The sequence below is a fragment of the Oncorhynchus mykiss genome, chromosome 8, assembly GCF_057628025.1.
Source record: "Oncorhynchus mykiss isolate SJ-2025 chromosome 8, ASM5762802v1, whole genome shotgun sequence".
Classification (NCBI taxonomy): domain Eukaryota; kingdom Metazoa; phylum Chordata; class Actinopteri; order Salmoniformes; family Salmonidae; genus Oncorhynchus; species Oncorhynchus mykiss.
The window spans coordinates 44,966,532-44,988,317 of record NC_143029.1 but is presented as its reverse complement, the minus strand read 5'-3'; the positions used below and the strand labels follow the sequence as shown (position 1 = coordinate 44,988,317).

General features: G+C 43.9%; 1 protein-coding gene across 4 annotated transcripts in view; it reads right to left on the bottom strand.

Annotated features, from left to right (window-relative positions):
• Window positions 1–21,786, bottom strand: part of dnaaf11 (dynein axonemal assembly factor 11) — a 76,011-nt gene that overhangs the window by 30,218 nt on the left and 24,007 nt on the right. For 2 of the 4 annotated variants that reach the window (XM_021612596.3, XM_021612595.3), the window contains exons 7-11: window positions 18,848–18,925; window positions 13,067–13,132; window positions 12,881–12,950; window positions 10,290–10,385; window positions 8,292–8,371 (exon numbers count right to left, since the gene is read on the bottom strand). In XM_021612596.3, coding sequence (XP_021468271.2) covers window positions 8,292–8,371; window positions 10,290–10,385; window positions 12,881–12,950; window positions 13,067–13,132; window positions 18,848–18,925 — 390 coding nt within the window. The remainder of the gene's footprint in view (window positions 1–8,291; window positions 8,372–10,289; window positions 10,386–12,880; window positions 12,951–13,066; window positions 13,133–18,847; window positions 18,926–21,786) is intronic. The other 2 variants (XM_090243464.1, XM_021612597.3) reach the window with 1 other exon arrangement.

The following is a 21,786-nucleotide window of genomic DNA, read 5'->3' as shown; positions in this document are numbered from 1 at the left end:
CCCCGCCCTGTGCAACTGGGTCCTGGACTTCCTGATGGGCTGCCCCCAGGTGGTGATGGTAGGAAACAACACCTACACTTCGCTGATCCTCAACAAAGGGGCCCAACAAGAGTGCGTGCTCTGCCCCCTCATATGTACTCCCTGTTCACCCACGACTGCGTAGCCATGCACGCCTTCAACTCAATCATCAATTTTGCAGACGACACAACAGTAGTAGGCCTGATTACCAACAATGACGAGACAGCCTACAGGGAGGAGGTGAGGGCCCTGGTGTAGTGGTGCCAGGAAAATAATCTCTCACTCAACGTCAACAAAAGAAAGGAGCTGATTGTGGACTTCAGGAAACAGCAGAGGGAGCACGCCCCTATCCACATCGACGGGACCGCAGTGGAGAAGGTGAAAAGCTTGAAGTTCCTCGGTGTACGCATCACTGACGATCTTAAACGGTCCACCCACTCAGCGCCTCTTCAATCAAAGTATCCTGTCGGGCTGTTTCACCGCCTGGTATGGCAACTGCACCGGCCATCAGACTGGTCTGCCCAACCCATCACCGCAGGCAAACTACCTGCCGTCCAGGTCACCTACAGCACCCGATGTCACAGGAAGGGCAAGATTCCAAGAACACAGGATGAGATGTTACTATCCTTTGTGCAAGCACTTCCAAGAGTTAATGAACAGTGAGCCTGGTGAAATTTGGGGAGCGCATCGTCAGTAGTATACCTTTGGTTCCTAGGGTGTTTCGGCCTTTCACACTATACACCCTCCCCAAAGGCGGCCAGCGACAGGGTGATCAATCCTACGCTTGCGTCCCATTCCCAATTAGTCATAGGAGTTGCCTTGTTGTTGATAGCCAACATCCCATGGGACTATGCATGACAGGGGCGTCCTCCTCCCTGAGTCAAGCATTGTTGACCGCATACCTCCTGGCCCTCTGACTTCGGGACCCAGCTGGGGTCTTTCCTCTTCATCCAGAGCCACTGACTGCTGCCTTCTGCCGCCTCCGATACAGCTTTGATTGCCGAACGCTGGCTCTGGCCCTTAATTCCAAGGTCTCTAAGCAGTCTGGTTGTAGATGTTGCCACAAAACCTCTGCAGCCCACCTCCACTGGTCGGACTTCTGTGTTCCAGCCATGATGCCGTGCTTCGGCAGCTAGATCGGCATAGCGCAGACGCTTTCGCTCATAAGCCTCATCTACTGAGTCCTCCCAGGGTACTGTGAGCTCAATGATGAAGACCTTCTTGAGCGAATGGGACCAGAGCACCATGTCAGGTCTCAGGGTGGTGGTTGCGATCTCCGGAGGAAACACAAGTTGCCGGCCAATGTCAGCTAGCATTTTCCAGTCGCGGGCCAAGCGCAGCTGGTCTCGCTCTAATGGTGTCGAGCTGCTCTTCGGTGGTTTAGCCCCTTCGCGGACAAAGTTAGTCCATAAGGGGTGTGATGCTGCTGGGGGTGGTAGGGAGTTGGTGGCAGCTCGCTTGTCCTCCAGGGCGGACGCAAGGTTTTTAAGGACTTGGTTGTGACGCCTAGTGTAGCGTCCTTGGGTGAGGCTTGTTTTACACCCTGTGAGAATGTGCCTAAGGTTGGCTGGCATGGAACAGAGGGCACAGTCCGGATTCACCATACCATTGGTGAAGATTAACTGGAGTTGGAAGGACGTCATATGTTGCTCTGATGGAAAAGCTCAACCGCCTCGCTTCCATGGCCCACAGATCCTTCCAGCTGATCTTCCTCTTCTCCACACTGTCCCATCGGGTCCACTGTCCCTGTTTGGAAAGAGAGACTGCCTTGGCCCACCTTGCAGCCTCCTCCTGATGGCGTACTTCCTGCACTACCATCTTCCGCCGCTCTGGTGCAGTGGCCTTACTCCAAGCAGCACGGCTAGTTAGCCCAAGGCCTCCTCTCCCTTGCTGAACATGACCCACAATGCCAGCATGTCTGAGGGCTGCTGTTGCCTCCTGGACTGCTTTTCCTGGCCTCCATTTGCGCCCAGTTGCCAAGGTCGGCGCGTTGTTGCTCACCACTGGGTCTCGAGATCCATTCAGTGTCATCTGGAGCCTGGTTTTTGAACACTTGAATTCCTCTGTTAGACTGGTGAGGGGCAGCTTGAGGACACCATCTCCATAGAGGCCTATGGTGGTAAGGCATCGTGGAACTCCAAGCCACTTCTTTAAGTAGCCTGTGACTCCTCTTTCCACCTTCTCCACTGTTGAGATTGGAACCTTATACACTGCTAAGGGCCACAACACCTGGGGTTGGAGACCAAACACCAGGCCTTTAACTTTCCAGGTAGCTGGGTGTTGTCGATGGATTGTAGGCTACTACTGATGTCTTTGCGCAGCTGTTGCACCTGGTCTTTGTCCTTCAGGCTTGCATCATACCACCTTCCAAGGCTTTTTACCGGCTGCTCAGACACTGTTGGGATTTGGTCATCTCCGATGAAGAATTTCAGGTCAGAGAGTACTCCCTTCACAATCGAGATGCTGCCTTTCTTGGATGGTTTAATCTTCATACGGGCCCAGCTGATGTTCTCCTCAAGTTTTCTGAGCAGTCTCCTGGTGCATGGGACAGTGGTGGTCAATGTTGTAATGTTGTCCATGTAGGCTCTGAGTGGAGGGAGGCGGAAACCAGAGTCGACTCGCTGTCCACCAGCAACCCATTTTGAGGATCTGATGATAACCTCCATTGCCATTATGAATGCCAATGGAGAAATGGTACATCCCGCCATTATACATACATTCAGGCACTGCCATGAGGTGGTGAACTCTGAGGTGGTGAAGCAGAACTGCAGATCCTGGAAGTACGACTTCACCAGGGTTGTGATGGTGTCCGGTATGTGGAAAAATCAGACCACAGGAGTTCATGGGGCACAGAGCCAAATGCATTGGCGAGGTCGAGAAAGACTACATGGAGGTCCCTTTTCTCCACCTTGGCCATTTGGATCTGGTGCCAGATCATGCTGGAATGTTCCAAGCAGCCAGAGCCTGCCCTATGCCACACTTTGGGTATTATCTTATTTTGCCAAGCTGTTCTCATAAGCCTCCAGAGGAACCTCAGGACGTCTGGTGCGTTCTTATACACTTTGTACGGGACTCCATTTGGCCTTGGGGCTGATGCTGTTCTTGCCCGTCGAACTGTGTTTTCCACCTCTTTCCATGTCTGAGGGCTGGTCTCAATATGATGTTCCGGGTGTTCAATGGGTGGGATATCTGATGGGATGGCCAGATGTTCATGTCGCTTTGAGTCAAAGTTTGTTGTTCTCAGGTGCTCCTCTAGGTCTTTCTTTGTTGTTTTTAGAGCTCCACTTTTTTCCTTTGTGAAGAGACTTTTAAGGAACTTGAAGGGATCTTTATAGAATCGAGTTCTAGTTTGTTCTTTCTTCCTCTGTTCTCTGCTCTACGGAGGGATGCCAACCGGGTTTTGATATCAGCCTGAAGTGCCTCTATGCCCTCCTATTCCACTTCCGAGGCCTTCTTCTACTGTTTCTTAAGCTGTCGCCTTTCTTGAACGAGGCGCTTGATTTCTTGTTGCCTCCTGGAAACTGGTGGGGTTGGAACCTTTCTCCCGCCTTTTGCCTCTTCCACTCCAAAGCTTTCTGTCCCGTACTCATAGATGATGTCCCCCATCCTCTCCAACTTCTTCTCCACTGTGCCTCAAAGTTTCTCGAGGGTCAAGGTAAGATCAGTATTCACTGTTTCCCACACCTTCTTGTCACTGGCGCCAGGCCACTTCACATACGGTCTGTGCCCTGGTAGTCTCCTCTCGACTGCAGGTCTGGGAGGCTGGGTGAGTTCCACTCCTGTTGTTGGTTCCACCTCAGTTGTTACTTCGGTGCTTGAGTTTACATCCTCCAAACTATGGTTTGCGTCCAGTTGCTGTGCTTCATTCGACTGATTTGATCGCTTTCGCAGAAAGTAATCAATGCGAGGCCTCTGTCTCTCTTTACCCAAACACCCCTTCTTCCCCTGGTGGATCCTCAACCCATGGTGTGATGTAACTTTCCTCCAACCACAGACACATACCTGCATCTGTTTGTGGCCCGCTGTTGCAGCAGAACTTGTGACAGTTGCTGTGGTGTTCTCTTGTGCTGTGCTCTCATTACTCGTAGTCGCAAAAAGATAATCAAGGACATCAACCACCTGAGCCACTGCCTGCTCACCCCACTATATTCCAGAAGGCAAGGTCAGTAATGGTGCATCGAAGCTGGGACCAAGAGACTGAAAACCAGCTTCTACTGTATCTCAAGGCCATCAGACTGTTAAATTGCCATGACTAGGCGGCTTCCACCCAGTTACACAACCCTGCACCCTAGAGGCTGCTGTCCTATAAACATAGACTTGGAATCACTGGCTACTTTAATAATGGAACACTAGTCACTTTAATAATGTTTACATACTGCTTTACTCATCTCATATGTATATACTGTCTTATTTTCTACTGTATTTTAGTCAATACCACTCCAACACTGCTCAATCTAATATTTATATATTTCTTAACTCCATTATTTTACTTTTGTGTGTATTGTTGTGAATTGTTATATACTACTGCACTGTTGGAGCTAGGAACACAAGCATTTCACTACACCCACAATAACATCTGGGAAATATGTGTATGTGACCAATAAAATTATATTTGATGTTTGTTGTAATAGGTAACCAGACCGTGACTACAAATAATTTACTAAGTCTTTGACCACACTGTGTTGTTACTTTGGTGAGTAAAAACTCATGCTTCCTAACCTTCAAGTACGGGTACATCTTTTTGTACAAGGCAGTGCTTGGACTACTCCCTACATAACTTTGCTCCCAACTACTGCAACAACATCACAATCCTACAGCCTCCGCCCGCTCTCAGTCAGTGCTCTCATTCACAGTTCCTAGGGCAAGGACTACAATGGGGAAATAATCCTTCTCCTACAATGCTCCTGGGTCTTGGAACAAACTTTAATAAATACTTCAAACTGGAGGATAGGGTGTCGCTGTCTGAGTTTAAAGCTGTAATAGAAGAAAATGTCATTGTATTCTTGTGCTATGTGTACACGCTGACTACTTTTTGCTGACATCTTTCCAGGTCCCCCTCGAAAAAGAGGTTTCTAACATCAAGGGTATTTTCTTGGTTAAATAAAGTTGAAATAAAACAATCATAATTAATGTAATTGACTGCAGTGACATGGTTAAACAACTCAAGTGAGTGCTAAATTGAAAGTATGTATTTTTGGGTGGACATTTACTATTTTTCTCTAAATTCATACACAATCAAACTTGTGTTTCGATGGAAAGTGCTGTTCATCGCTTTTTAAGGTAACATCCTCACATACCTACTTTTTCCATTGCTGACTATTACCTTTAATGTGAATTAGAATCTTGCCTTGCCCTGCTTAGTGAAACCAAAGCTATTGCAACACAATCATGGCCCTCAGTTCCTCTCGAGCTGACTGTCTCCTTTGCTGCCTCAACCTCAGTGTGGGTCAAATGTCAGATATAATCAGGTCCAAATAGGGCAATAACTCAGTGCCAAGCAGCACTCATTCACCTATCACCCTGCAATGTTAGTGCCTAAGTCACTTACACATTCAACAAAATGTTAATTTAAACGCATGGAATTAGCCCGCACTCCCGTGGCTTCTGATGGGACCAGCTGAAGGACAAGGACTGGGGAACCAGTTGTAAAATGGAAATGTGGCAGTTAGCCAGTTAAAGAGGCAGCATACCTCAAGGCAAGGTGAGGAAGCCAAACTAGTCGTTGACTGCAGATCAGCCAAGGACAATTGACGTTTTTGGTTTCAACCAATTATGTATATAAACCCTGAATTGTTGATGCTATGTATTGGCCATTGTGAGGCTTTAAAGCCACTGGTCGGCCATACATTACATGTATTTAAGTATTTTTGTTGTTGTCGTGGGGACAGTAGGAGGTTAAAAAGGTTTGGCATGGGCCCTGAAATCCTCAAAAAGTTCTACAGCTGTACCATTGAGAGCATCTTGACTGGCTGCATCACTGCTTGGTATGGCAGTAGAACCGCCCTCAATCATATGGCGCTACAGAGGCTGGTGCGGACAGCCCAGTTCATCACTGGGGCCGAGCTCCCTGCTATCCAGGACCTCTATATCAGGCGGTGTGAAAGGAAGGCCCGGAAAATTGTTAAAAACTCCAGCCACCCAAGCCATAGACTGTTCTCTCTACTTCCGCACGACAAGTGGAACTGGTGCATCAAGTCTGACACCAACATTCTCCTGAACAGCTTCTATCCACAAGCCATAAGATTGCTAAATAGCTAACAAAATGGCTACACAAACTATCTGATTTGACCTTTGTATTTTATTTTTGCACTGTCACAAGGGGCCTACACACTCACACACACACAAACACTCACTTCATAATTTGTTGATAACGCACATAATATGCACATACATTTATATACTGACTTTACACACATCCACATACCTACTTCTATCCCTCCAGTATCCCTGCACATTGTAAATATGCTACTGGAACTGACTGACCCTGTATATAGTATGCTTATTTACTTTCTCGTGTTCTTCTTATTTCTTATTTTAATTTCTCGTGTTTTTGTTTTACCTTACATTTGTTTTTGTATTAAATTATTGATTACTGCATTGTTGGGTTTAGAGCTAGCAAGAAAGGCTGTAAAGAAAAATGAATTTCACACTACACACTACTGCACTGGCCTGGATAAGCATTCATCATAGTTGCTGGAACCGTGCTGGGTTCAAATACTTAAGTCTTAAATCATTTCAAAGACTTTTGCTACTCTGATGTAGCTTATCTGTTACAATGGAACCATTAGAAAAGTCCAAGAAGTGCAAACACCGCCCAAACACTTTCAAACATTTCAAATAGTATTTGTACCCAGGTCTGGACAGCTCCTGTGTCAGTTTTCCGAACCCGCGTCCAAACTTCAACCCTTTTGGAGTTGAGAAATAAAACTGTCCTTGGACCAGAGCTTAGGGGCAATTTCGAACCACTCTGTATAAAGTGTATAAAAGTATAAAGCCTACCCTTGTGACAGGCTAACCTGGTCAAGGTAACCTGTGCCTGTAGGAAATGCACTCATTAATATGAAGCCCAGGGCTCTGTTAAAAAGTACTGCACTATATAGGGAATATGGTGCCATTTGGAAAGTAATATGGTGCCATTTGGTTGGCGCACCCCCTTGGGTTGTGCCGTGGCGGAGATCTTTGTGGGCTATACTCGGCCTTGTCTCAGGATGGTAAGTTGGTGGTTGAAGATATCCCTCTAGTGGTGTGGGGGCTGTGCTTTGACAAAGTGGGTGGGGTTATATCCTTCCTGTTTGGCCCTGTCCGGGGGTGTCATCGGATGGGGCCACAGTGTCTTGGCCATGTTCTGTTATAATCTCCACCCGGCACAGCCAGAAGAGGACTGGCCACCCCACATAGCCTGGTTCCTCTCTAGGTTTCTTCCTAGGTTTTGGCCTTTCTAGGGAGTTTTTCCTAGCCACCGTGCTTCTACACCTGCATTGCTTGCTGTTTGGGGTTTTAGGCTGGGTTTCTGTACAGCACTTTGAGATATCAGCTGATGTACGAAGGGCTACATGAATACATTTGATTTTATTTGATTTCATCTTAACAGTGGCTCAGGCGAAGCTTTGTGGGTGTTTAATATACAGCTAGCTGGCATCAACAAGGGGGACAATGGCACCTTATTCCTTATATAACTACTTTGGACCAGAATCCAATGGACTCTGGTCAAAAGTAGTGCACCATAAAGAGAATAGGGTGCCATTTAGGACACAGTAAATGTGGAAGATTGAGAGCCATAACACTAGCAGATGTGTGCATTCTAAATGCGGGGTGAAGACAGTGGTCATGAAAAGTATGCTTACTTTTAGCATAGCATTGCTGGATTGTTTGGTGCTTATTCAATACCAGAGTAGTGGGAATTTGAGTCAATGCTTTGGCAAGGTCAGTCTTTACATCAGCTACTTCACATCCAATGGATTAACCCTGTAAATTCTTCCCCTTATGGGATTTTTTGCTCTCACTTTGCAGTATTTGCACAAAAAGCCGCCTACACTTACTAATCAGAAAATTATATTTTAATACATATGCCATTTAACAGACACTTTTATACAAAGCAACCTAACAGTAGCAGGTGGCAAGCCCCATGTTCTGAGCTACACAGGACCATAGTGTACACTGTTACAAGTTTAAACAATGGTATTTATTAATTACCCTGGCATAATGTCACCTTTAAAGGGTAACATCTGGCATTAAAACAAAGGAAGATCATCTAAATAAATGGGAGTGATTACCTTGTCTTCTCTTCAGGTGTGTTGCTGCTTTGAGAAACTTTGGGAGGGTGAGGGGTTGTCATTTTGATTTCACCCTGAGCCTACAAAAATATGTATTTCCATCAGAACATATCATAGATGCAGAAATCGTGCTTGACTTCTGCAAATAAGGGCAGAGTTTCCAAAAACATTAAGACCCTCTTCAGCGTTAAGGTCATTGTTCGTTCATTGCTTACCAATCAACTTAAAATTATTTTAGTGCTAAAGATGATCTTTGGGATACTCACCTCTTATTTGCAGAAGATCCTTTGCTAATTCCATTGATACTGGTGAAAGACTACATTGTGATCTGTCCTCTAGCTTTGTATAGTGCAAGTTAACTGTATGGGGATTTATAGAAAGGGAGAGATGCTCAACAACAACAACACCTGCCCTCTTTATTTGGATGTAATTTAATCAAGATCCTAACCTCAACAATGCAGAACAAGTTGTGTTTACTGAAAAAGGTCAGTGCTTTTCAAAGACCTTAAGTGTATTTACAATGCATGTTCTCTTAAGGTGATATATTAACTTATATTAGTCTCTATCTGGCCTCCCGATTGGCACAGAGGTCTAAGGCACTGCATCGCAGTGCATGATGCGTCACTACAGACCCTGGATCAATCCCAGGCTGTGTCGTAGCAGGCCGCAAAACGGGAGACCCATGAGGCAGCGCACAATTGGCCCAGCGTCGTCCGGGCTGGGATGTCCTTGTCCCATCGTGCTCTAGCGACTCCTACTAGTCCAACTCTCTAACCACTAGGCTACCCTGCCGCTACCCAGAAGCTGGTGTATGTTTCAAACTAACCACGACACACGAGGGTGATGGATGTCTATCAGTGAAGGGTATCTATCTTTGTATCAATATGCACTCTCATTTAACTCCTGCAAATATTCATGCACAAAACATGAATTGAAGTAACTGTATAAGGAATTTAAAAGTCTCCATGTGGATGCATTGGGTTCAAATTGAGGTCAATGCCACTTCACATTTGAGGTGTACGTGATTAAAATGCTGGGTTAATAATACACATGCTGTTTCCAAAGAGATTACTTCATCGGTGTACTGTATCTCTTAAATATATTATAGTATCATGCACACATACGAGGAATACAGAACCTACTTTTGGCATTGTGAGGACCAGAATAAGTTTGACTACATACTTTAGGCATTGTGAGGAGCAGGATAGGTGTGACGACATTTATTTATTTTTTATCCTTATTTTACCAGGTAAATTGACTGAGAACACATTCTCATTTAAAGCAACGACATGGGGAATAGTTACAGGGGAGAGGAGGCGGAAGGAATGAGCCAATTGTAAACTGGGGATGATTAGGTGGCCATGATGGTATCAAGGCCAGATTGGGAATGTAGCCAGGACACCGGGGTTAACACCCCTACTCTTACAATGAGTGTCATGGGATCTTTAGTGACCACAGAGTCAGGACACTCGTTTAATGTCCCATCCGAAAGACAGCACCCTACTGTACATACCTTTAGCTTTGTGAGGACCAGGATAGGTTTTACTACATACCCTAGGAATTGTGAGGACCAGGATAGGTTTTACTACATACCCTTGGCATTGTGAGGACCAGGATAGGTTTTACTACATACCCATGGCATTGTGAGGACCAGGATAGGTTTTACTACATACCCTTGTCATTGTGAGGACCAGGATAGGTTTTACTACATACCCTTGTCATTGTGAGGACCAGGATAGGTTTTACTACATACCCTTGGCATTGTGAGGACCAGGATAGGTTTTACTACATACCCTTGGCATTGTGAGGACCAGGATAGGTTTTACTACATACCCTTGGCATTGTGAGGACCAGGATAGGTTTTACTACATAACCTTGGCATTGTGAGGACCAGGATAGGTTTTACTACATACCCTTGGCATTGTGAGGACCAGGATAGGTTTTACTACATACCCTTGGCATTGTGAGGACCAGGATAGGTTTTACTACATACAGTACCTTTGGCATTGTGAGGACCAAGTGGCCGGTGATTTGGGACCTCTTCGCTGTCGAGCTGTCAGGCCTCACTTCTGCGGGCAGCACCAGCTGAAAAATCTGTGGTGTAAATTATTCACAAGTTTAATTACTAAGATTAATGCCCTGTTCCTACACCGACAAAGTTACAGTATGTCAAATGACTTTAATCATTAGTGGGGCTTTTTATAGACAGAGTTACAGGAAGAGTTGAAAAAGTTTGCTGAATATCTCACTGTGCAACACTTGAATTCATCAATCACTCCTAATTCCACCAAAACTAGACCACATAGAAAAAAACGTCTAACTTAAAACTAGAGTCCCTGTAACAGACAGAGAGTAACAGGTCGTCGAAATGTAAAGTGAACTTGATATACACACTCCGAATGACTCTTCAGATACATTTCCTCCGATCCTTAAATGAGTTCATTTTAATAACAGATTTTAAAGGCCTCCGTCATTCGGTGATGTGATGTGTCATCGGATAAATCCCCTGGGGTCCAATCAGACCAACAATACTTGGCATAAAACATTGATCCATAAATAGGCTAACAGCTTGAAGTGCACCTGAGCTGGAGAGCAAGAACCCCAAACTCAGGAAAACTGCCAACATTTCATCACCCTCATTTGTATCCTCCAAGATTTAAAAAGAAATCTAACAAAAACAAAATTACAGTCCTGGAATTTATTGATCACCAAACAGCTGTTTAATCAGGCTTAAAGTTCACTCTGGCCTGGTTGTGTGAGATTTTCTGACTGCACCTCTCCGAATGTGCTGAAAGCAATTATGACCATGACCGGACACAAAGATAAACATTCACTCCCTGTGATGGCACACTACTCCCCCTTATGGAAATTAGATGTCAGTCCGATGTATGGCAAAAATGGCAGTTCGCTAACTAACATTGGATGGATGATGTTTCTAAAAACGTAAAAGTTCATAGGCAGAAAATGACCTCACGCTGAGGTGCCATAACTTACTTTCCTCTTAAAGGTACACTACTTAATCTCTATTTCCGCCCACAGTGAGGCACGTAAAATGTAAAAAGGAGGGTAGTTTGTGGCAAATGTAACGGCCGCTGAGTTACACTGTGGCTGTTTTAGTGGCGGTTACCACAATATTCAAATAACTCAGTGGCATTTACATTTGCCAAAGCCGACCCATTTGTTTACAATCAGACTCTTTAGGACCTCACTGCACCTTTAAAAGTTTGCAGTGCTCTAACAGAGACTATCAGATACTGGGTCATACAAAATGAGTGCCTTTTGCATCCCTTTAATATTTTAAGTAGAAATTGTACACCAATATTGAATATTAAAAGCCTGTTATATTAAATCAAGTGCCCTGTAATATAGGGACTTCATGGACAATTCAATAAATCTGGATGTTCTATATGAATAATGGCTTGATAAAGTGCCAAAATGTAGCATTTTGACATGTGCTCTCTGATAGAATGTTAATTATTATGAACTTAAAGATGTGCTCTTTCTGATAGAATGTTAATTAGATTAAATCAAATTTTTGGGGGTGGAACGACCCTACTGACCATAGTTGAACAAATGTTTGGAGATCCAATATCTTCCGAACGCATTGATTTGCGGTTCCTTTCATCATCATTTTAGTGGCATGTTTAACATTTTGATGAATTAACTAATCACGCATTTGTGATTTAGTGTGATTATGTCGTACAAGCATGAGGTAACGAGAGACCAGAATGACACTGGAGGGACTTCACACGTGTTTTTACACTTCTAGAATTAAGAGAGTGAGGGGAAAAAAGCCTGTTGCATCTCACAAATGTACCGCCTGCGAAAAATACTGCCAGGCTGCCATAACTCAGAGTGTAATCGCAGCACTGGAACGGCTGCCTGCAGTTTGCCTGGCGACTTTCCCACTGTTACCCAATGCAGTGTGTAGGAGGACTAGCTGTTGGAATCGTAGGCGCCCATCAACACTCTTTGTAAAAAGTGCGAATTCTACCCTGCATATTTCCGTGTGCTTCCACTAAAAGAGCATGCGTTATTATGCCACATATGTAAACATATGACATGAAGATGCGCTAAGCAACACAGTCTGTGGAACGGCAAATGAAGAACAACAGCCTATGTTATAGCAGCAAAGAAAGTAAAAGGGGAATAGCTTTGACAGACACAGATTGGTGAGGAAGAACGGAGCAGTTTAGAAAGTATTTAGGTCAATTGAACTACGATACTAAATCCTTATCTGTGACATACATTTGTCATTTGAAAAGTGTATCAATAGTCATGTTAGATGGGCCACAGGTCGATCCCCCAGTTCACCTCTTCACCATTCATCCCTCTCAACAGTCTCCCCATCTCAAATCCTGTCAATAGGCCCTTTCACTTGATTTATGCAAGCCACAGTGCTTGCTGGGTTCGCTCTCACTCCGTTGAAAGACAATGGCTTCCCCTGCACAAAGTTATTCTTGCACGAGTCATGTGAATGTGCCTTACGCCTGTACAACAATGAAATAGGAAAGGACAGCAGAATTCCATTCTCCTAAAAACACATCTTCATGATAAACAGAAGTTAGCTAGCTGATGTGAGGGAGTACCTTTCCTTTGACAGTCACTCGGGCGTACGTTGGTTGAACATCAACATCCATCAGGGAAGTGTCCATATGCCTGCATACAAAACCGTGGGAAAGGGAATTCCATTTTGACACGGGGATACTGTATATAAGGTAAGTCTATTTGGACATGAAAATTGTTCATGTTTTGTTTCAAACAATTTTACCAACCTGTAGACTTCCAGATCCAAGACAATGGTGTTATTGTCCCCATCTTCTGTGAGATTGAAATCCAGCCTACGGATCATATTATTATTAGATAGACCATTGATGTATTACTTACCAAAGTGACTCGTGTGGGCCAAGTCACAAACATCTCTTTGAAACAAATGCCACTACACCATGTTATCTGATCTGCATTGGTCTCAATGCTTAGACCAAATGTTACTGTACATGCTACTGACCCATCAGTGTGGAACTCATATCACTCATCATGAAGACTCAGGTCAACTCAAGTACATATACAAACTCCAGAGCACTCTGATCCAGTAAGGAGACAATTACAAATCTTTATTAACTTGGTATATCCTTATCTCAGCAACCCAAAACCAAATCTCGCCTGAGTGCTGGTCTCCGACCAGCTTTCAATTTGGTTTTAGGGGGAGAGGTTGAGATGTTTGGCCTAGTGTGAGTGGCGGAATCAAGGCGGATACTCTTTGGCAGCAGACCAAAGTCCACAAACCCTCCCCTCTGAATGCCTCCAAGTCTATGGGTCAAATAAACTCTTCCCCTTCCAAAATGTTAAAGATCTCAGGTGTAGGTGCACCCACACAGATTGTGATTAAGTGGTAAGACCAGAGACATACACTTTATTAGGTACACCCATCTAGTACTGAGTTGGACCCCCCTTTGCCTACAGAACAGCCTGAATTCTCAGGGGCATGGAAACGTTACTCAATTGGTGTTGCCGGAAAAATTTCCCCCATACCATTACACCACCACCACCAGCCTGTACCGTTGAGATCAGGTAGGAAGGGGGATTTAGCTGATAGGAGAGGAACCCGGTGTGGTTGTTTGCTGCAATAGCCCATCCGTGACAAGGACCGACGAGTTGTGTGTTCCGAGATGCCGTTCTGCACACCACTGTTGTACTGTGACATTATTTGCCTGTTTGTGGCCCGCCCATTAGCTTGCCATTCTCCTTGGACCTCTCATTAACGAGCTGTTATCGCCCACAGGACTGCCGCTGACTGGATGTATTTTGTTTGACGCACCATTCTCGATAAAGCCCAGGAGGCTGGCCGTTCTGAGATACTGGAACCGGCAAGCCTGGAACCGACGATCATACCACACTCGAAGTCGCTTAGGTAACTAATTTTTTCCATTCTAACGTTCATTTAAACAGTAACTGAATGAATGCCTTGCTGCTTGTCTGCCTGCTTTATTTGGCAAGCCACGGCCACGTGACTCACTGTCTGTAGGCGTAAACCATTTTTGTGAACAGGGTGGTGGACCTAATAAACTGGCCACTGAGTGAATAATATGCATGGATCTGAATAATATACCTGGATCTACCACCCACATCACCATAAACTACACTGCCCATCTCACAACATCATACCATAGCTAAATGTATAAAGACAAATTAGAAATAAAATCAGCTACGTTTTAGAACCTTGACCTCTTGCATTCCCCATCCGCCACCCCCATCCACCTAGATAAACTCAAAGCTAATGGAAGCAACCAGCGCGTTCTGTGAAAGACAGAGTCGGCCCAAATGATCAACAACGACGGCCGAGCTAATGTACCAATCACCGCCAACCAGCAGTTTTCGACTGGTTAATGACCAAGCAGTTCCTCGTCGGAGGTAGTCAAGAGTTACACAAAGCAATCGAGGTACTCAAATAAAAACACAACGCATTTTATGAGATATAAGGTATGGTGTAAGGAAACTGAGGAGGGTACCCCGTGACTCTTTTTTTTGAACATGATGGATCTACTGATGGGTTATGTTTGAATTTTTTGGGGTGGCGCTGCTCTCATGTGGCAGAGTCAATTACATTATATTACAGCGCACGCTCAGCTACAGCTGGACAGAATGCTCCTTTGTCCTTAATGCCTATTATGGTCACAAACACCATTGCAGTGTCCCCTTGGGGTGACAGAGGTTGAGACTCGGGTCCAATGTGTGAGGTGGAATACAGAGCGGAAGATAACCTGCCTTCATCGATGGCCTTGGTCTGTACAATAGTGGTAGGCTGTAGTTAGTCCTGCTTAGTCAACTCTACAAGCAACACTAAACTCTATTATTATTATAGCGGGAGGATTTTAATATGGTTTTACACACCTCTATGGACCGTAAAGGAAATCACACTACAAACTATCACCCTCAGGCACTTAAGGAAATAATGAATTTCATGGAATATTGGAATTCGTGGATATATGCAAGCTTAAATTCCCTTACCTAGTGAGATATACATGGCGGAGGCTTAATCAAGTTAGTCGTCTTGATTACTTTCTTATGTAAATCTCTCTGGCACCAAAAGTTTAAAAAGTGTTGATTGGGGACAGAATGCCGTCGGATCATCACATACTTCGCATATACTGTACATTACTCTTACAGAACTTCCACGTGGGCGAGGATATTGGAAATTGAATCAAAGCCTAGTGGATGATAATTTGTTTTTAACTAGAGCAGAATAATTTATAACATACTATTTTTTAGGACACATTTAAATGTGCCTTTAGAGGCCACACAATTCAGTACTCATCTATAAAACAAAAGCAATTTAGGTCAAAAAAGTTCATATTAACAAAGGAAATAGGGGCACAGAATAAGTTACAGGAAAAACAAAAATAAATGGAGGAACTTAAGAAAGATTGCCCCAAATTCTTTAACATAGAAATGCTACCAATTTATTTGATTGAAACTTGTTACAAATTAATGGGCAAAATTGATTCACTCATGATTCACCAAACTATATTTTCAAATAGGAAGTAAAGTACTTTATGAATATGTTTTCATTTCAGTCTCCTCCATCTCCACTAACCAAAGCTAGTTGTATGGATTGTTTTACTATTAATAATATAAAATGAACATCTGTACAGAAAGACTCATGTGAAGGCCAAATTACAGAGGATGAACTTCCTGATGCAATTTAAGCCTTTAAGTCTGGGAAAACTCCAGGGCTGAATGACCAGTGGATGTATACCAACGGTAGATTATAATGGTAGATTATCGGACACGCAACAAGAAGGTCTGATTTCATTATTACTGAAACAGGATCCAAGTGGTAAATATAAAGATCCAGTCCTTTAAAAAAAATGGAGGCCTCTTACTCTTCAGTGTTGTGATGCAAAAATTATAGCTAAATGCTTGGCGCATAGAATTAGAGACTTGTCCCGAAGCCACTCCTGCGTTGTCTTGGCTGTGTGCTTAGGGACGTTGTCCTGTTGGAAGGTGAACCTTCACCCCAGTCTGAGGTCCTGAGCGCTCTAGAGGTTTTCATCAAAGAGCTCTCTGTACTTTGCTCCGTTCATCTATCCATCGATCCTGACTAGCCTGCCTGTCCCTGCCCCTGAAAAATATCCCCACAGCATGCCACCATGCTTGACTGTAGGGATGGTGCCAGGTTTCCTCCAGTTGTGACGCTTTGCATTCACATGACCGTCTGGTCATAAAGGCCTGATTGGGGAGTGCTGCAGAGACGGTTGTCCTACTGGAAGATCATCCCTTCTCCACAGAAGAACTCTGGAGCTCTGTCAGAGTGACCATCGGGTCTTGGTCACCTCCCTGACCAAGGCCCTTCTCATTCGATTGCTCAGTTTGGCCGGGTGGACAGCTCTAGGAAGAGTCTTGGTAGTTACAAACTTCTTCCATTTAAAAATAATGGAGGCCACTGTGTTCTTGGGGACCTTCAATGCTGCATACATTTTTTGGGACCCTTTCCCAGATCTGTGCTTTGACCCAATTCTGCCTCAGAGATCTATGGACAATTCCTTTGACCTGGCTTGGCTTTTGCTCTGACATGCACTGTCAACTGTGTGACCTTATATAGACAGGTGTGGGCCTTTCCAAATCATGTCCAATTAATTGAATTTTACCACAGGTGGACTCCAATCAAGTTGTAGAAAGGATGATCAATGGAAACAGGATGCACCGGAGCTCAATTTCGAGTCCTATAGCAAAGGGTCTGAATACTTAAATAAATAAATAAGGTATCTGTTTTTTATTTTTGATAAATTAGCAAAAATGTCTAAAAACCTGTTTTCGCTTTGTCATTATGGAGTATTGTGCGTAGATTGATAAAGTTATTCTAATATTGATAAAATAAAATAAAAGACTAACGTAACAAAATGTGGAAAAAGGGAAGTGGTCTGAATACTTTCCGAATGCACTGTACATGCAATGACTTGTTCAACTACAGATCTGTCTATTTATTGAGGATACCAGACAACCCCTTTCATTATTTTGTCTACAAAACATTTTGATTGTAAAATAGGGACCTTGTAGCAGTCTGTAAGGGCAGGAAATCAGCAGAAGGCAAGGCAGGTTAACATGCTCAGAGTGTACATTTATTTACAGATCTTGGTGATCCAATGGTGATAGCACCATATAATACAAAATATACAAGTAGATTTACCAAATATACACAGGCAATAGCCCAAAAGAACTAGCCTCTGCATCAGCCTTTAACTTGTCCTATTTGAAAGGAGACAGGTAGCGGGCCAGATTGCACAGTCTTCCCTTGAGAAACCAAATCGGTTTAACAGGACCTCAAACAAGTACATATAAGCACATGCGCCCACTCAGAGGGTAAGAAATGGTTGGCTAAATTAAAATGTATCGTATCAAACATGAAACAGAAATAGAGTTGTAATAAACGTTGTGGGGATGGAATGTTGAAATGTTAGCAATTATTGTAGGATTAGAAGGAATATAGATTTACCACATATGCATTTAAACATGTGAAAGAAAGCAAGAGCAAGCATTTCAACAAGAGAACAAAGTGCTCTCCACTGGCGGGAGTTTGGAGAGTGCACAGTAATGATACATTTTAACAACAAATTCCAAATGCTAACTTTATATACTTTGTAAATTATCAATTGTAAGCAAATTTGACATACCAAAAGACCAGTAGCCTAGTAATTGTTGCTTGATGCCCCATTGCTAGTGAGCTTGCAAAGTAAACAGTTAGTATTCTTGATCACTGAACTATTTTTGGAGTTACATATTTATCCATTATGGCAATCCTCTCTCCCTACAATTTGACATTTGTCGTACACAGCAAATTGGCAATCTGTTCGCTAGCTCACCCGACCTGTGTTGTTTGATAGTTAGCTGGCCCAATCAGAGGGCTGAGTGTGTGTGTTTCACTAGCCAATCTGTTGAAATTTGTTTGCAAGGGCGATGTTGCGGCTACTGTCTGGCTGCGTGGAGAGTAATCCACGGACTCAAAATTTGTGACAAAACATGGCCAGATAATTTCAAGTCATCAGTTTCAAAGTCGAGTCCCGAGGCTCAAGTCCGAGTTAAGTCTCAAGTGATTTTATTTTCTATCAAGCCAAGTCTCAAGTCCAACTCATGTGACTCGAGTCCACAACTCTGCTAACTTGATTATAAAGGCAACAATGTCAACACTGACCTGAACAGGAGAACCATTTATTTATGACTGTCACATGTTGGCTATGTCTGCTGTGTTTGACTTTAGTTGCAGTAGTAGCAGCTAGAGAGGCTTCCTCTCACTCCACTGGCTCCCAGAGCGAGGCACGATGAAGGTCATTTAAGTGGGTGGGATTTAGTGCAAAGACACACCTTTCCCCAAGGCCAGCCCAGCAGCTATGGCTGAGCCAAATCCCCATGTTTTCGTTCAAACTATATTTTCTCTCTTTTTCAAGCAACTGCGGATCCAGGCATTAACGCCAGCCGAAAATAGAGCCCTTTGTGTGTTAATGCATCAAACGTGTGTATGTGTGTGTACTGTATCCCCCTGCCATTCCCCACATACGTACTTGGGTTCATTGACATTCATCACCCGTCCATGGGGTGTGATCAGAGTCCTCGGGGCCTTGGGCGTCTTCACAGCCTTCCTGCAGGGAGAAGCAAAGCATGAACCAGGGTGGGAGGGAGCTCTCTGGGCTGACTGAATACAAATGACACCTTCAGAGTTATGGAGCCGTCGAGATGAAGGTGAGACCCAATATCCGAGAACTAGGAATGGGACATTCATGAAGTGAGTTGTGGAGACAGATGTTTCAAAAAGCATTACTGGCGAACACACTCTATGCAGACACGCACAGTACAGATGGAAGGCAAGCAAACTCTGCAGTGGGCAGACATTTGGCATGGTTGTAAACTGGCTTTCTGCTGGTGATGTCAAATCAAAACCAGGTAAAGACGTCTTATTTTCATGGCCGACACATCATTGAAACATCTTGCAAATGTGTCATATTTTCCTGTGGGGCTCTACATCAACCTTTTACCAGGTCATTTCAGAGGTCATTTCAGAGGTCATCCAGTTCTGCCCGCTGGACCCAGCTGTAACTGATAATATCACTGATGAAATTACCTGCTACCCTATACTGTGGCAGATCTGTTTGTATAACCAATCATCGAATGAACAGAATATACAGTGTCAAAACCCTAGGTAGAAAAGCAACCCCCCTGGCTCTATTAGACAAACATCAGCACGCACGCACGCACGCACGCACGCACACACACACACACATTAGGCTAGCCCAGCAGTGGTTTATTCATGAGAGTTGCTGGTCAAGGAGAGCTAGCTCTGGTCCTTTAGCACCCTGCGGGGAGTTGACCGTTAAGGGGCATTACTGCAGTATATCACCGTGCAGAAGAACTGCAGGATACACACAGCTGACAGCTTCGTCAGACGGGGACGTCCCCTCAATCCTCTGCCCTCTCGGTTCTCAAACTGACAACTCAGGTCTTCATCAGAACACCGGGTTTGTGGATGACCCAGGGTCCCAACTTTTTTTTTTAGGGAGAAATGTTGAGGCGTGGAGAGAGAGAGAGAAGAGAGAGAGAGAGAGAGAGAGAGAGAGAGAGAGAGAGAGAGAACAGAAAGGAGGAAGAAGGAGTGTACAGTTGGAAAGATTCAAAGACTGAACTATGAAAGACAGCACAAAGAGCACTTTGTCAAGACAGCAGTGGAGGAGCTCTAACTCAAAATGCCCTTTATCGTTACATTCCACCATCATATTTCTCTTTCTTTCTCCCTTTTCTGTCTTCCTGTTTTTCACAGCATGTTGACTTCTCAAAGTTAAAGGATGAGGTCCTGTTGTCCTCGCTATAAAACTTTGGGCCAGAGAATCAGTCAAACAGCTGAGTCAGCAGCACATCAGTGTTGACAGCTCCACTGGCAGGTTATGTGAGCACAATGTGTTCAGACAGCTACTTAGCAAGCGCCTTTGCATTCAGCCATGCACACACCAAACACTATACTGACTAAGCATGCAATTGTTTCTTCGCTAAGTGGAAAAAAATCTACATCTAGATCATTTATATTTGACTCCTTGTCTGGGGTGTTTCCTGAGTAAATGCAGGAAGAAAGTAGGTGTTCTGAATTCCAAATCCGCTACTTCTCTCTAGTCAGTAGCTGCTCCTGTAGATCTGAGACGATTGAATAGCATGCATATCTATGTGGCGTTCAACAAGGTTAAATTTTGGGTCCGGTACTGTTCAGTTTATATGTTATCCCTTGGCAGCATTATCAGAAAGCACAGCATTGATTTTCACTGCTACCCAGATGATACACAACTTTACATTTCTGTGTCACGAGAGGATTTTAGCTCTACGGATAAATTATTACATTGTATTAGTGATTTCAATAATTGGATGGCTCACAACTTCCTCCAGCTAAATCAAGACAAGACTGAATAACTTATTGTCGGTGCCAAAGCACAGAGAGAGAATCTAGCTGCACATTTTCATTCAAGCTGCAATAAAGAAGAAAAAACCTTGGTGTCATCTTAGATTCTGAACTAAATTTCAAATCACACATTAGGAATGTGACCAAAATAGCTTTTTACCACCAGTGGAGCATTGCCACGGTGTGGCCATTTCTCCCTCAGGCTGATACAGAGAGACTCATCCATGCTTTTATTATAAGCAGGCTTGACTACTGTAATGCTCTCCTGTCTGGTCTACCAATGAAAGTCATTGGTCAGATGCAAAACATACAGAATGCTGCAGCGTGGGTACTGACCAAGACCAAATGGAGGGCTCACATTACATCGGTTTTATGTCAGTTTTAGAATACATTTGAAGATTCTTCTATTGGTTTTTAAATCAATCCACGATTGATGTCGGACATGCTTTTAAGTGACCCACCCAGTAGGTCCCTCAGGTCCTCTGGCCTTTTAACTATCCCAAAGCTTAGAACCAAGAGGCAGCCTTTAGTTATGCCCCCAGCCTTTGGGATAGCCTGCCAGAGAACCTGAGGGGGGCTGAAACTGTAGACATATTTAAAAGATCATAAAAAAAAAAAATTCTGCTTTGCTTTTTCCTTAGGGTGTTTTGAGTTGTTCAGTTTGTGTCATTTTCTTATGTCTGTTGTGTAGTAAATATTCATGCTTTTATTTTTATAGTTTTTTTTATGACTTTTTTCCCCTGAAAATAATATTGTGTTGCATTCCATGTCTGAAATGTGCTGTATAAATAAAGCTTTATTATTGGTCATTGGTGTGCCCGAGCATTAGCAACGAGGTCTTAATCCTGACTTGAAAACTTATGGCCAGTTTTGCCAGCTGGGAAGTCAGGTCCTTTTGCATGGCAACCCATTCCCTACATAGTGCACTACTTTGACCAGAGCCCTATGGACCATATCCTGGTCTAAAGTAGTGGACTGGGGTAGGAATGGGGTGCAATTTGGGATGCACACCCATAATCCCCCTAAAGAGGCAGGAAATGAATCTTTCCTGACAATACACTG